Raw genomic sequence first — 14,311 nt, forward strand, 5'->3', positions numbered from 1 at the left:
TTTGTGTGTTATTTCCCCCATTTTCTTCCCTATTAAGATTATAACAGAATGAGTTCTCTTTCATTTCTTAAAATGTAGATCTTTCATTTTGGCATGCTCTGGAATTCAAATATGTGAATGTTTATGGTACTCATGTTCTGGTCACTGCTGCATATGAAGCCAGTGTGGAGAAGTTTGTTTATGTCAGTACAGACGAAGTATATGGAGGTAGCAGTGATGAGGTAAGCAGGAAAATGCTTCAATGTTTTGGGGGTTTTTTTACCTCTGCTTTTGAGTGTGTGTGTGTGTGTGTGTGTGTGTATATTTTTAAGAGTTTAAACAAAACAGTTTTTTTAGATTAGTTTACCCCAGCTTTTTAAAATAATGCAGGCTTGATTTCTGAAGATGCCTTGGCTTGTAAAGAGGCACTGATTTTGTTAATAATACTTCATTTAGCATCAAGCCTCTTATTGACTGTTTGTGGTTGGTATAGTGAATCAAATATGAAGTGTTTGCCTAATCTTATGAGCAATATGGAATGAATATACTGCTATAAATTCTGTTCCAGGAGATGTTTGAGTTTGTCCTTATTAAAAGAAAGCAAACAAAATTGTGTTCACTTTTTCTTGTCTATCTGTCAACTTGGATTGTAAGCTCTTCATAGCAGGGAACTGGTTTGTCATACTTAAAATATCTGGCACACTTCAGGCATGATTTGAAATGATTAGTTCATCAGTACAAGAAGTAACTATTTAGGGAAAATATTATGGCTTCCCATCTGTGAACAACTACTGCTAACCACCAGGGAATATTGTACAATTTCAACTGTAGCCATTTTAGTCCAGGAAGAGTGAAGAAATTATGTTCCTTACAGGAATGGATACTGTAGGCTCCAGATTTAATTTGTATATAATCAACTTTGCTATCTGTAATAGCATAGTCAGAGGATTGTCATTTTGGATTAGCACTTTGTTAGGATACGTATCACAGCCATACAGGAATGAGAACAGGGATTGTTTGCTCTTTTTGAAAGATCATGCAGTTCAGAGTATGGTTGAGCATGGTTCTGGTGACCACCTGCAAGACGATTAAGATGAAAAGTTTTGGCAGAATGTTTTGTGCTTTTGCTTGAGAAGGTTGATGTTTTCTCAAGCTAAGTTGCATGAATGCCATTGCTGTATCAGACGGCATCAGATCACCTCCACTAACAAGAGTTGGACTGTGTCTGTAGATTATCAAGATAAGAGTTAGTTGTGTCTCTGCATTCTAAGACTAAGTAGACAAACTCAGATTATTATATTTTGGGTGCACTTTCTCCGCCCTTGAGCCTTTGCCTTCTTGTGGATTTGTTTTGAGGTCTGCTGTGTATAGCAGCTTGGGAAATGAAACGAGCCAGAACTGGTTCTGCAGGGTCAGTCATCTATTATGTGAAGTATAAAAAGCAGAGTGCTGCTTCAGTAAAAAATCATAGAGTAAGAGATTAGCTGACTGCTTATATCTTGCTGATCACCATGAGGCAGAGTTTCCAGTATCTGTCTGTCTCAGCTGTGTGAGAAGTAGCTAACTGATGACTGAACCAGATTAGATAAAGCTCTCATCCCTTTTCTGCAGTGTCTAGTATCTGTCTGTTCTGGGTGGTGGGGAGAAGAATTGGCTGTGGCTTGTTTAATTTGTAGCAGTTGCCCAAAAACAGTAAACCAATTCATCTTTTGATTCTTTTGGAACAGGGCCAGAATTGATGAAGCCTTGCTTTGGAGAGCTACCAAATACAATTGTGTGGGTTTTGTAGCCTGATCTTTCCCCTGCTCCCTCCTTCCCCCCAACCCACACACACTTCATCAAGAATGGAGGGGTGCGGTAGAGGGTAATCAGTATGCAGGTAGGGCCCTGAACTTGAATTTGGCTGTAGCGTTGCACTTTTGGTCAATGGGAATATGGGGAAACGGAGCTTCAGGCCAAGTAACTTAATAAAAACCTGTGAGAGAATTATTAGCAGTGGTAAAATTGTTCTTGGTTTATTTTACATTATGTAATTTAATTATTACTGTTTATTCTGTGGTTACAAAGTCTAAAGAAAAAACTTCATAGGGTAACATTTTATTTAAAAGCAAGTTTCTCTAGAATGTATTCTTACCAGAGTTGGTTTTATAATTTGAGCAGCCCACTTGAGGTATTAAATTTATAATCAAGCGTGTTAGTGTGCCAGTTATGAGACATAGGTACTAGCTACAAAATGCTGAACACAGTGTTCAAAATGCTGAATACAAAGTGTCTGAACTTTTTTTTTTAAACAATTAATTTAAACTTTGTCATCAAATGAAGTCCTCTCATAAAGTTCAAATAGCAAGAGGATTCAGAAACTTTCACCAGCCAAAATTGAATGATGGTGAATTGGACCAGTAAGACACAGTTGCGCAACAACAGACACTGCTTTGTAATTCTTGCTTCAAGAAATATCAGGAAACAGTTTTCATAATTAATTTATGAATATTTAAGGTACTCTGTATTTATAAGAAAAGGAGATATTGGTTTTGGTATGAATATCATTGCTAGCCAATATTTTATTATTTTAATGGTCTAATTTATAAGATTTACAGCCAGAACATGTCAGATTATATGATTTTGTTCAACACTTTATTCAAAAGATTTGATGTAATTGTTCTTGGGATTTTTCAAAGGTCCTTCATCCTGGGAGCCACTTAATGTTGATTCTGTGGGCAGTATTCTTCCCTTAAAGGTGCCCATACTTTGTAGTGCATGGTGTGAACGGACCTCACTGTTCATGCAGTGAAGGTCTGAAGGACTGGGACTTAAGGATTTGGTCTAACATCCAAGAGGTGCATGCAATTAATGTCTGTGTGTTGCAAATGCATTTCCTATAGAGATGGTGGTTTGCACAAGGTGGAAATAGGCTGTGATCTGTTAAGGACCTTTCTAATGGATTTAAGGAGGTTAGTTTAGCTGTGGCGTTCTGGCCTATTTCTGCTATTGGTAGTCATGAAGCCTGTTTCTCTCTCTCTTCTTTTTTTTGCTTTTGCGTTTGCTTTTGCTTTTATCATGCTATCTTCACCTCCAGTACTGTTGAACACCTAATGTGTTCTATTCCCTGTGTTTGAGAGAAAATGTTCAGACTATGACATCATTATGAAGCCTCTCTAGCATTCTGGGATTCTTTTGGATAAAAGGTATTGCCTAAAGCACGTTATCATTCATATTGATTTATTTTAGGAGTTCGATGAGTCATCACCCAAACGACCAACAAATCCTTATGCCTCGTCCAAAGCAGCTGCAGAATGCTTTGTTCAGTCTTACTGGGAAAGATACCAGGTAATCTTATGCATGCTTCAGGAGCTATAAAGTTTTTTTTTGTACTAGCCTATTTGTCTTAAGAGTATCAGAAAAAAAATTATTGACCACAGTGTAGACACAGTGCCACCTGTTCCTGGATTTGCAACTTTGCGTATTCACTGTATGCCTATCTTATTACCAGGAATCATGGCTTTCTCTGATTTAAAAATCCCCAATTTTCGGATTAACGAGGAACCCCAAATCCACATTTTTCCATGATTTAAAATGAAACGCCACTGTATACAGGGTGTTTATAAAGTCCTTGTACAACTTTAAACTTAATAACTTTGGATGTACTCATGATAGAAGCAAACTGTAAACGGTGATTGGAAGCATAATTCATTACATTTTAACACAGTACAGCTCAAATTTCTAACCTTCAGTATAACTGCCATCTTTCGTGATAAATCATTCAATCCGATTTTCCAACTCATAGAAAACATTTTCCAGTTGCTGCTGAGTGGTTTCATGAATTGCAATTGTGGTCCTTACCCTGTGCATAGTTTGTACTATGCTAAAAACCTTAATGAATTATGCTTTCAATCGCCATTTACAGTTTGCTTCTATCATGTGTATATCCAAAGTTATTAAAGTTTAAAGTTGCACAAAGACTTTATAAACACCCTGTATATATTATACACCACTATATATTAGTGGCGTTTCATTTTAATCAAGGAAAAATGTGGATCTTGAGTTACTTTTTTTAATCTGAAAATTGGCCTTTTTTTTTAATTGGAGAAAACCAGGTCTCTCTCTCTTACTATTCAGCTAAAATTGTTACCTGTCTTATTACTGAAAGTGCACCCCCCCCCCCCCCCCCCCCCCAGTATTTATTCAGTTCTCTCAATCTCTGTCTCACTCGGCTATGGGTTTCAATATTGTTATAGTTTTCTTTTCTTGTCAGTTCACTCAAAAAGAACTACTGGATTTACTTGACTTCTAGGTGACACTGAATTTTTAAGATGACCCCCCATACATGGGGAAATGTATATATTTCTTAGCATTTTCCACCTACAGAATTTAATTATTGCAAGATTGTCTTGAATATGTGTCCCATCCCATTTTCCACTGTATTGGGGAAAGCAGTGGCAGCGCTCCTGGCCAGCAGTGAGGGTCAAGGAGTTGGGGAGGGAGTGGGGGACAGGTAGTATGGCGGGGGAGACAGGCCCCCCCCCTCTACTTAACAACCTGGAACCTGTCTGCCTCAGCCCCCCACCTACTCCTAGCTGCCTTGGGGGCCCTGATTTCTCCCCCCGCCTCATTTCCCCCAGTGCTGCTTCTGCCCCCCCCCCAAGACTTGAACCCCCACCTCTTGTGTGAGTGCCCCACCCCCCGCTTACTCCGTACTGGCAAGCTCTCTCTGTGCTGCAGCCTGGGGTATGGAACATGGCCCTGTAACACTGGTGTGGTCCTAAGGTTGTGGGGAGGGAGAGCAGGGGGGCAGCGGCCAAAGGCTGCTGGGGGACAAGGGGGCGTGGGCAGGGAAGGCTGAGGGGGAGGGGCAGGGGCCTGAGGCTGACAAGGGGAGAGGCAGGGATTGCAGAGGCAATGAGGGGGCGGGCAGCAGCTGTGGCTCTGGCCCTGGCGGATTGGGCCAGAGCTGCAGCAGTGGCATTGCTACCTTGCATTTTAATCCAAGATAAGGGCCTTTCTTCCTGATGTTAAAATGGGGCAAAAATGTCATTTTGGGATTGAGTTAATATGGTATTTAAATTAGGAAACTAGTTGATGCTAAATGTAAAAAAACAAACAAACAAACCCAATATTTAAAAAAAATGAAGATATGAAAATGTTAAGGTACCCTAGGTATAAACCGACAATTTTAGGGTGGGAGAGTTGAAGGGTTGAGGTCTTTTTTTTCTAGGATCCTACAGACATACCAGTGCTTTAAGTACCTGTTAAGTATGCAAGATTAAAATATGCTAATACCTTTTTCCCAGGAGAATGATGTACCTTTGTAAGTTAATAGTTTCTCATTCAAGTTAATTGCCAATCATTCCAAGAACAGGCCTGCTAAACTGTGCCAGTCACATCCCAGCTTAATCAACACGGTGTTAAACCAGTTGTCTGTTTTTATTTTGAGCATCACAGAAGCTTGGAAGATCTGTGTGAAGAAAGGAGCAACACAGCCATTTACAGTCTCAGGTTTTTACTGAGATCAGTTGGGACTTCCTCAAATAGCATTAACTCTGTTTCCAGCTGCCCAGTGAAACCAGCTGCCTAGTCTTTCCTTATTTTCTTTTAGTTGCTAGTCAGATGATTGTCATTAGCAGCTTAATTTTTAAAGAACATTTTGTTTCTACCTTAGCATTTGTAGGCCATTACTTGGTTTTGCAGTGGCTCCTTTGGCATAAGGAGGAGTAGGAGAATAGACTTTTCTTAAAAAAACAAAAAACCACAAAACTAAAAATAAAGTATTGATAGATACACCTTTTAGCTATTTGGGTGTACATGGTTATAATGTACTTTAGAAAGTAATATAAATGAAATTTGGGAATAGGGAACTTACTGTTTTTTACAGGTAGAGCCCAAACAGTAAAGTAGTAGGTACTTGCCTATTTGGTAGCTGTGCCTTAAGCTTTCATTTAATGTTCATGAAGTATTTGCAGACTTTTGAATAGGCATTATCCATGTGTAAATCACTGGAGTTTGACTACTAAAGAAGCTAGGGCAACTTGGGTCCAACAACCTTGTTTATTACAACTGTCCAAATAAAGCTTGTTTAATCATATCCTTAATATTTTTTTTAAGTTTCCAGTTGTTATTACACGAAGCAGCAATGTTTATGGACCTCATCAGTATCCAGAAAAAGTAAGTTACATGTGTGCTTTATTCTGAGTGCTAACTCGTTATACAAATGAGTTTTCAGTGAATATTATACCATGCTATTTTCTCACAGTCAGAATATACTGTTTTCCAAGAAAAATAATTTGTGGTCACCCTGAGATAGCAGAGTCTGTTTTGGGTGGATGGCTTACATAGGTGATGCAGAAAAATGAGATTTCTGAATTCCAACAACATATTTGGTAGTGCTTCTCAAATTTCTATGGGGATATTGTTACCTTTTATAACTTGTTAGTTATAGTTATAACTTGTTAGTTAAGGGGCCCATACTCTTGCATGTAAAAGGACTAAGGCATCATCAGTGAAAACAAATAAATGGATGGATATACCAACCTGAAGCAGTTGGTATATGTGTTGAGAAAATATAAATATATTCTTTCTTGCATTTGCCCAGGAAAATAATTATAATACGATACTAGAGGAAGGGATTTCCTTTCATAGTAATTATGCCAAGCACACTGGTGTAATTGGGAATTGAAATAAAACAGAACAAAAGCAGTGAAACATAATAAACTTTTGGTGAAACTGTAGTAGCATTCTGGTGAGGGTTGTGCCTTTCTCACTGTTTCTAATTTTGGGCATCTAGGAAAGAATTGGAGGAATCATCATCGGTAACTCAAAAACAATAAAGAAAACTAAGGGCTAAATTCATTGACTTATTGAGTCAGAATTGGTTTAAGTGTATAGCTTTATTGCTTCAACTTGCTGCCAGGTGGGCTGGGGGTAGGGAGGGAAGGAACAACAAATTTAATACCCCACCAAGCATTTTCAAGTTCTATGGAATATTCTTAATGAATCTTTGTAGTTGGGGATCACTTGCAAATTTAACACACAGAAATGACTGTTTGTGGCTTTATGATTTAACTTTGTTACAGGTTGCTGGACTTTATCCTGCTCAGAAACATTTGAGTCAGGGATGTTAAGTGTATGGCCTGTGGGCTGGATTCAGCCCATGAAGCTGGGTCATCTGCCATGGGGTTTTTTATCACAGCTACCAGCAGCCAGGGAGTTAGCACTGCCGCTGTCCAGCCCTGTTAGCATCAGCATGGCAAGTGTGCAGGCGTGAACACTGCTAGAGAATGCAGTTTTTAGTCACTGATGGCAGCTAAAATTGATGATGTTCACCCCCTGAGATGATAGCTGTACTAAAGCTGCAGCTCTGGCTGCCATGGCTCTGCTGGTTGAGTGGTGGCAGCATTAACTCCTTGGCTGCTAGCACCAAGACAGCAGCGCCAGCCATCACAGCCAGAAGTAGAGTGGTCTGGGTCTGGCCTGCGAGGAGCCCCATGCTCCTTATATGAGGCCAAATGAATTGGGCATCCCTGATTTAAGTGACACTGTCTAACCATGCTTGCTTTCATATGTTTATCCTTTGTGGCCTTACTTGAGTGTTTGGCCCCCTTTTAATCTTGATATGACAAGCACTTAAACTCAGTTAACTTTCATGCTTTTGAAATAAGGGGTTATTCCTTCTGAAGTTATGCATAACGTCCTTGTAGGGCTTGACTGCTGGCATAAACAGAGTAAGATCTATAGCTACTGATTTATCTCTATTGACAAAACACAAACGTTATTTCCTCATGTTGCGTATCCACTATTAATTTGCTGTTTGTTCCACAGAATTGTATTTGTTGTCTTAACTTAAAGATATCTGCGCTGTATGTCAGTGCTTTGTTTGAACAGAAAACTAGGATAGCCTTGTAACTTCTCTAAAAGCTTTTCAGTTGGTTGTCAGAAACATTGTGTGTGCATAGTAAAAATAGAAGTGTTTAGAGAGAATTGTTCTATTAAATAAAATTCAAAGGGACATTTTTCAGTACTGCCATTTAACTTCACAGTGTGTTGTTATGTTTTGCTTTTAGATAAGTACTCTTTACAGGTAAACCATGGCCCCACTGAAGTCACTGTGTCCTTATATATGTCTAGGTTTGTTTGTTTGTTTTTGTTTTAATTACCTAGAGTAAACTCCTTTTTTATTTTGTTTTTTACTGTTTCAGGTTATTCCAAAGTTTATATCATTGTTGCAACAGAACAGGAAATGGTATGTAACTTCATTTTTTAACAGTTTTTTTTTTCTGGGTTTTTTTGCAGTGAGAGAGAGAGATGGACAAGTTTTAATTAAAAAATTGCAGTCCATTCAGTATGCTTTATAAATGATCATTTGAAAAAAAATGAAAGCATCTTAATGCTTAGCTGAATAAGTCTAACTTTGGATTTTTAGTTAAATTTTTAATGTGGAACTATTCAACGTTTTTTAAAATTAAACAATTTTCTTTCAAGAAAAAAACATATTTTGTGTATGGAGTGTCTGATTAACACATTGAATTCTATGTTGATAGAATAATCACACAGTTTTGTGTTAAAGCTCTGACAGAACATCTTTTTTCTCAATTAGCTGCATTCACGGTTCCGGGCTTCAAAAAAGAAATTTCCTTTATGCCACTGATGTAGTAGAAGCATTCCTTACTGTTCTAAAGGAGGGGAAGCCAGGCGAAATTTATAACATTGGAACCAATTTTGAAATGTCCATTACACAACTTGCTAAAGAATTAATACAGTTAGTAAGTAAACCGTGTAAACGGGGCTTGGGGGTTGTCATTAATAACAATCATGTATGTCTGTAAAATCCCTTTTACAATAAAAGGGATTTTAATTACTGTATTTTTCTGCATACCATGCGTACCTTGTTTTGGGAAGGTTGAATGAGGTCATAGCTGAATCCCAACTGTTGCTGCTCAGTCAAAAACTACAGTTTAACTGTCTTGCAGCCACTATTGTATTGGCAGTAACTTCTTTGGCATCTGTGAAAAGGTTAAAACTGACGCTGAAGACTACACTGCATCCCTTCCTCCTTGGTTTGGAAAGGATGACAGCTCCAGGAACCATTGCAGTGTCCCTGTGATTCAATTTTGGTGGAGAGATTGGCTTTCTCACTTAAATCATGCATCACACTTTTGGAGGGCTGATTTTTGGGGACTGGGCATATGGTGTGCAAGTAAATATGGTACTGTACGTTTAACTTAACTTAGGTCTTGGGGTGTGAAAGATCATGATTTTGGCAGCCTTAAAGTAGTATGCTGATCTACAGAACAGGTAGTATACAATATGCAAAATATCGCTGTAAGCTATTCTATACAGTAACCCTGACATAGCAGAAATGACCTGTAAGTCTGAAGGAATTCAGTCCCTGCATTATTGCATGCTAACATAGTCCTCCTGACCACAGCACACTGATGTCCCTATCACAAAAAATACTGGCACTGGGCACTGAAAAAAAAATTATATCTCGACATGGCCTTCAGATAGGCTAATGCCATCAAGTGACTAATACTTTTGATGTTACTTGTTTTGCTCATGGATGTGGAGTTACCAAAAACATTGATAAAACCTACTGTAACTGACCAATTATACAGAATTCAAGTACAGTATAACCGTATAAATCTGGCATGCTTGGGACCAAGCACCTGCCAGAAACTTGAAAATTCTAGATTTCTGAAAGCAGAGCAGCAGCTGGTCACGGAGGGAGAAGGAGGGATAGTGGTGTCCGGTCCTGAAGCAGTGTCTGCACATGGAGCGGTGGCGCAGTGGTGGATAGCAGCGGCAGCCGCCACATTCAGACTCCCCCTTGCGCTGCTCTGGAACTGGCCTCTGCTACTCACCAAAGTAGCATATTCTTTAAAAGTGCCAGATTTTTTATATCTGGATTTATGAGGTTATACTGTATTAAGTAGTTGAGGTGCCAGGGAAAGCATGGTCATTGGAACTGTAATAATCTTGACTGTTTAGAACAAGGATTTTCAACCTTTTTTAACAAGTGTACCCCTTCTGTCTCAAAGCTTCAGCTCAGGTACCCCTATAACTTAAAAATATTTGTGGGGTTTGAGCACATGTGTACACCCCCCCCCCATCCCCCCAAGCAGGTAAGTCTGAGGGGGAGGGGAAAGTGAGGCCCCTACGGTGAGAGAGGGAGTGGGGCAGGGGCTGCGGGAAATGGGGTCCCGGCTGGGCTGGGTCAGGGGGTGATCGGAGCCTGGGAGGCTCATCCAGGGGCATGGGGGGGGGGACAGCTCTTGCTGCTGCATGCATCCTGGTGGAAGCCCAAGGGGCTCATGCCTCCCCCTCAATCTGTGTGCAGGGTAAGGTGGCTGTTGCTGCACTCTGGGCTTTGTGCACTGCTGTAGCTGCTCCAGCAGTGTGATGCCACATGCGTCCCACTGCTGGTTGGCAGGGGGCGGAATGCAGCCCAGCAGTGGCAGGCACGTGCCGTTGCATCGCTCCTGGGGCAGCAGTGCACGAAGTCCAGCATGTAGCAGCAGCCGCCTTCACTCTTTGCACAGACTGGGGGGGGATACGTGCCTCCCGGGCCACTGCCAGGGTATGCACAGCAGGAGGGAGCCCTCCTGTATCCCCTATGACCTTTTTAAGTACCCCTAGGGTACGTGTATCCCCAGTTGACAATCACTGGTTTAGAACAATGACTTAATCAGCCTTGCCTAATATAATTTTACTGAAATTTAGATGAAATAATACATGATAGTAGGTTTCATTTTCCAGTGTTACAATTTATATCTTTAGTATTTTAAGTGCGTACTGATTCTTATGCATAACAATTGGAACTAATTGTATATTATAGCCAAGTTTTTAATATGGGAAATGATCTGCTCTTTTCTGCCTCCCAGATAAAGAAGACCAGTTCAGAATCTGAAGTGGAACACTGGGTGGATTATGTCAAAGACAGGTGAGGTGTACTGATTAGTCAGTTTACCACTGATTGTTAATTACAAGTAAGGGGATGTTATCCTAAAGTTTTGTGGTGTTTTTTGTTTTGTCTCTAAAACACAAGACCTCTTATATCATTGCAAAGACTTGGTTTTGGGTTCTTCTGATGGCCTTTTGTGTAATTTCATGGTATTTACATTTAATCTATACAAAAATGGCCATGAATATCAGGATGTTCAGATAATGATATAGATTAGAATATGACACTTATGATGGATCTTAACTCTAAATTGTAACTTGCTTAATACCTTATCGCCAGGGATCCTGGTTTTCCCTGATAAAAAATTGCAAGTTCTCTGATAAAAACCTGAATCTATGAGTAAAATTAAAGGCCCTCCCAAAGCCCTCTCCAGGTCCGTTGGTGTCCCTCACTCCCCCAACAGCAGCCCCCGAGCCCCACGCATGCAGGCGCACAGGTGCTGTCACAGAGGTGCAGACAGACACAGATGCGCAGGCGCAGTGCAGCAGGGGTGGGGTGAGGGTAATGGCAGGGGCTGGGGGAGCCAGATCTAGAATGGAGGAGGGAGGTCTCTGTGCCTGCTCCCAAGAGCAGGGCTGGCAGGGAGGGGGCAAGGGCAGTGATGTCCCTCTGTGGGCCACACACACGTTGTCCTGCCAGTCAGGAGTGGGGGGTTTGCACGCAGCGGCTGCCACACCCCGCACTGCTTTGCCACGGCTGGTGATGCTCACGGCTCTGTGGGCAAGTGTTGCAGTGGTGGTGGCAGATAAAAATGGGAAATCTTTGGTTTTCTCTTGTTTTTTGGGGGCATTTCTTGTTTTTTTGTTTTTTGTGGGAAATGGAAACCTGGGTCCTTGCTTATCATATTCAGTATTACCTAGGATAGAAAATACTCTTTTTAAACCACTGCTTCTTTCTACCATTTTTTTTTTTCTTCCTTTCCTTTTTGTCCCCTTTACCCCCACAATGACTGCTACCTTCCTTTAGGCTCTAGTCCCAACCTGTTCCATCATCTAAAACCGATCAGCAGTGGAATAGCTAATGTTGACAATGGCTTCAGAGTTCTTAACTCAGTGAGAGTAACAGAATCCATAAATTTTGCATCTCTCAGATCACAGGTTCAGTCTTTCCACAGATCTAAGAAGGCAGTGATTTTATTAGTTACATTGTTCAAATTTGGAAGGTCATTCTAGCAACCATGAGAGCTTGTAATTTATTAGAAAGGATATAACTAAAATCTGAATATGTTGTGGCAGTTACATAAGCACAAGAATTTGGCCCATGTAGCCTCTTAGTTCTGCATTTGACACTTTTGTTATAAAGTGCAATAAATCCTGGCATAATTTTGCCTGGGATTTCTTACAGAATTTGGGAGCAGACAACCTCCCAGAAAGTTGGTAAAAATAGTAGCGTCTTACAAAAGCTAGGTCTTTTGTAAAATGTGAGCATTGCTTCATACGATAAACAAATATGAAGGAAGAGTGAAAAAACTAGCCTTGCAGTTTAGATTTCAGTAAAGAATTTTGGTGGCAAAAATAACAATTTATACTGTTTGATTTAAATCTTTACTGTGTCTGGAAGTAATTTGCCTAAGAAAAAACTTTGTCTATGCTATAGAAACTGTTTAAGTATAATTTCATCTTTGGCTACAAGTATAGGCAAACTATTCAATGCCAGTTATCTGTTGTCAGTAATAGGAACACTTTCGGAATATAGATTATTATTTGCTTCACCAACAGTGATTGTGTTTGTACAATTGTAAGCTAGTAAGCAGCTTGCTAGATAAAAAGTACAATACTTGTTACTGGATCTTGATAGCTTTGAATTATGTAATTTGAACTTTGTGGCCATGTCCAGATAAGCGGAGGCATGTGGCGCCACAGACCCATCTGCGGTACCATTTACTGCATATGTGTGTGTTCCCTATGCTGCTATTTTGCAGCATGGGGTTTTTAAAAAAAACCCATGCCAAAGAAAAGCGGGGCAGCGCACATGGTAGCAGTATGTGCCACTCAAAACCAGAGCTTGGCTGGCCAGAGCCACAGTCCAGCTGCCAGCCAGGCTTCCTGTTGTGGCTGCAGCCTTGGGGGGCCCCCAGGACCCCAGGTAAGGCTGCTGGAGCCAGCACAGTTGCTGGCGCTAGTCTCTGCTATTTCACCTGGGGTAACCTGCTGCATGCCAGAACACATGTGGGATGGGCATTCCCTGGGGGCAAGTAGCAGCAATACAGGATTTGCAATTACTACTTGTCCCCAAGGAAACAAACGACTGTGCTCATCTGGATGTACCGTGTGTGTTGTCTCGAGTAGTAACGTTAACACACTGGGCGTGTCCAGATATGCATGGATGTTTGGTTCTCTGGGGACAGTTAGCACCAGCACACCTTGTGCCATATGGTTCTGGGTGGCCCAGCTCCTCTTTTCAGCAGCGCATGCTGCCCAAGTGTGCACTGCTTCGTTTTTTCTTTTCGCAGGTTTTTCTTGACCCCTGGACATCCAGGTGTCAAAAAAATCTGCAGAAAAAAAAAACGGAGCAGCGCACACTTGGGCTGTGCCCCCTTGCAGCGCAGGCTGTGCAGTATGTGGTACTGGAAAAGGTGTTTGCATCACCACATACCACACAACCACGATTGTCTGGATGTGCCCATTGGGGTTAAAGTTACTAGGAAGCTTAAATTTCTAATATCTTCTTCCTGCAATTGCAAGTGCAAAGTTATATATGCACAATGATTGGTTCTGCCCATGTAATGCTAACTACACAATACCCGGGTGCCCAAAAGAGACTCGTTCATATAAATGCTATCCATGTTGCAGTGTACAAGTGAGTATTCAAGCTAAATGTGCAGTGTCATAGTTGCGTAAAATAGCCTTATTTTGGAATAGCGGTGTAGTGAATCTAATTTGTCAGAGTGGAAAATGTTTTGGTTCTGTTAGTCTTTTAAAACACTTTTTAATATGATGTTTTGAAGTTGCTGTAGACCAAAATCTGTACAGACTATTTATCAAAATTGTTATGCTTTTAACTAAACTAGTTTTTTTTTCTGTTTTTTTTGTATTTTTTTTAAGACCTACCAATGACATAAGATATCCAATGAAGTCAGAAAAAATGCACAGTTTAGGATGGAGACCTAAAGTGCCTTGGAAAGAAGGAATAAAGAAAACAAGTATACCACCTTTTAATACCATTGGTTAATTGGAGGGTAACAGCAGGGGTGGGGGAGGGGAGGGAAAGCTTTTCTCCTTTTTAAAATCTGAAAATAGTGGCATAATCTCATGAGTAGCTAAAGCTAGAATAATGCTGATCTTGCACTTAAAAAGTAGCCAATGAAACTGACTCCTGCTAAGTAGCTAAAATGCCTGTCTTTTTAAGAAATCCATTGAGTCACCTGCCATATTTGGTATA

General features: G+C 40.5%; 1 protein-coding gene across 4 annotated transcripts in view; it reads left to right on the forward strand.

The window, feature by feature from the left end:
- Positions 1-14,311, forward strand: part of TGDS (TDP-glucose 4,6-dehydratase) — a 34,041-nt gene that overhangs the window by 18,384 nt on the left and 1,346 nt on the right. For all 4 annotated transcript variants that reach the window (XM_014597005.3, XM_019486960.2, XM_006270181.4 and 1 more), the window contains 7 exons: positions 79-221; positions 3,208-3,306; positions 6,079-6,138; positions 8,169-8,212; positions 8,567-8,732; positions 10,851-10,909; positions 13,975-14,072. In XM_014597005.3, coding sequence (XP_014452491.1) covers positions 79-221; positions 3,208-3,306; positions 6,079-6,138; positions 8,169-8,212; positions 8,567-8,732; positions 10,851-10,909; positions 13,975-14,072 — 669 coding nt within the window. The remainder of the gene's footprint in view (positions 1-78; positions 222-3,207; positions 3,307-6,078; positions 6,139-8,168; positions 8,213-8,566; positions 8,733-10,850; positions 10,910-13,974; positions 14,073-14,311) is intronic.

This window comes from Alligator mississippiensis, chromosome 1, assembly GCF_030867095.1.
Source record: "Alligator mississippiensis isolate rAllMis1 chromosome 1, rAllMis1, whole genome shotgun sequence".
NCBI lineage: Eukaryota > Metazoa > Chordata > Crocodylia > Alligatoridae > Alligator > Alligator mississippiensis.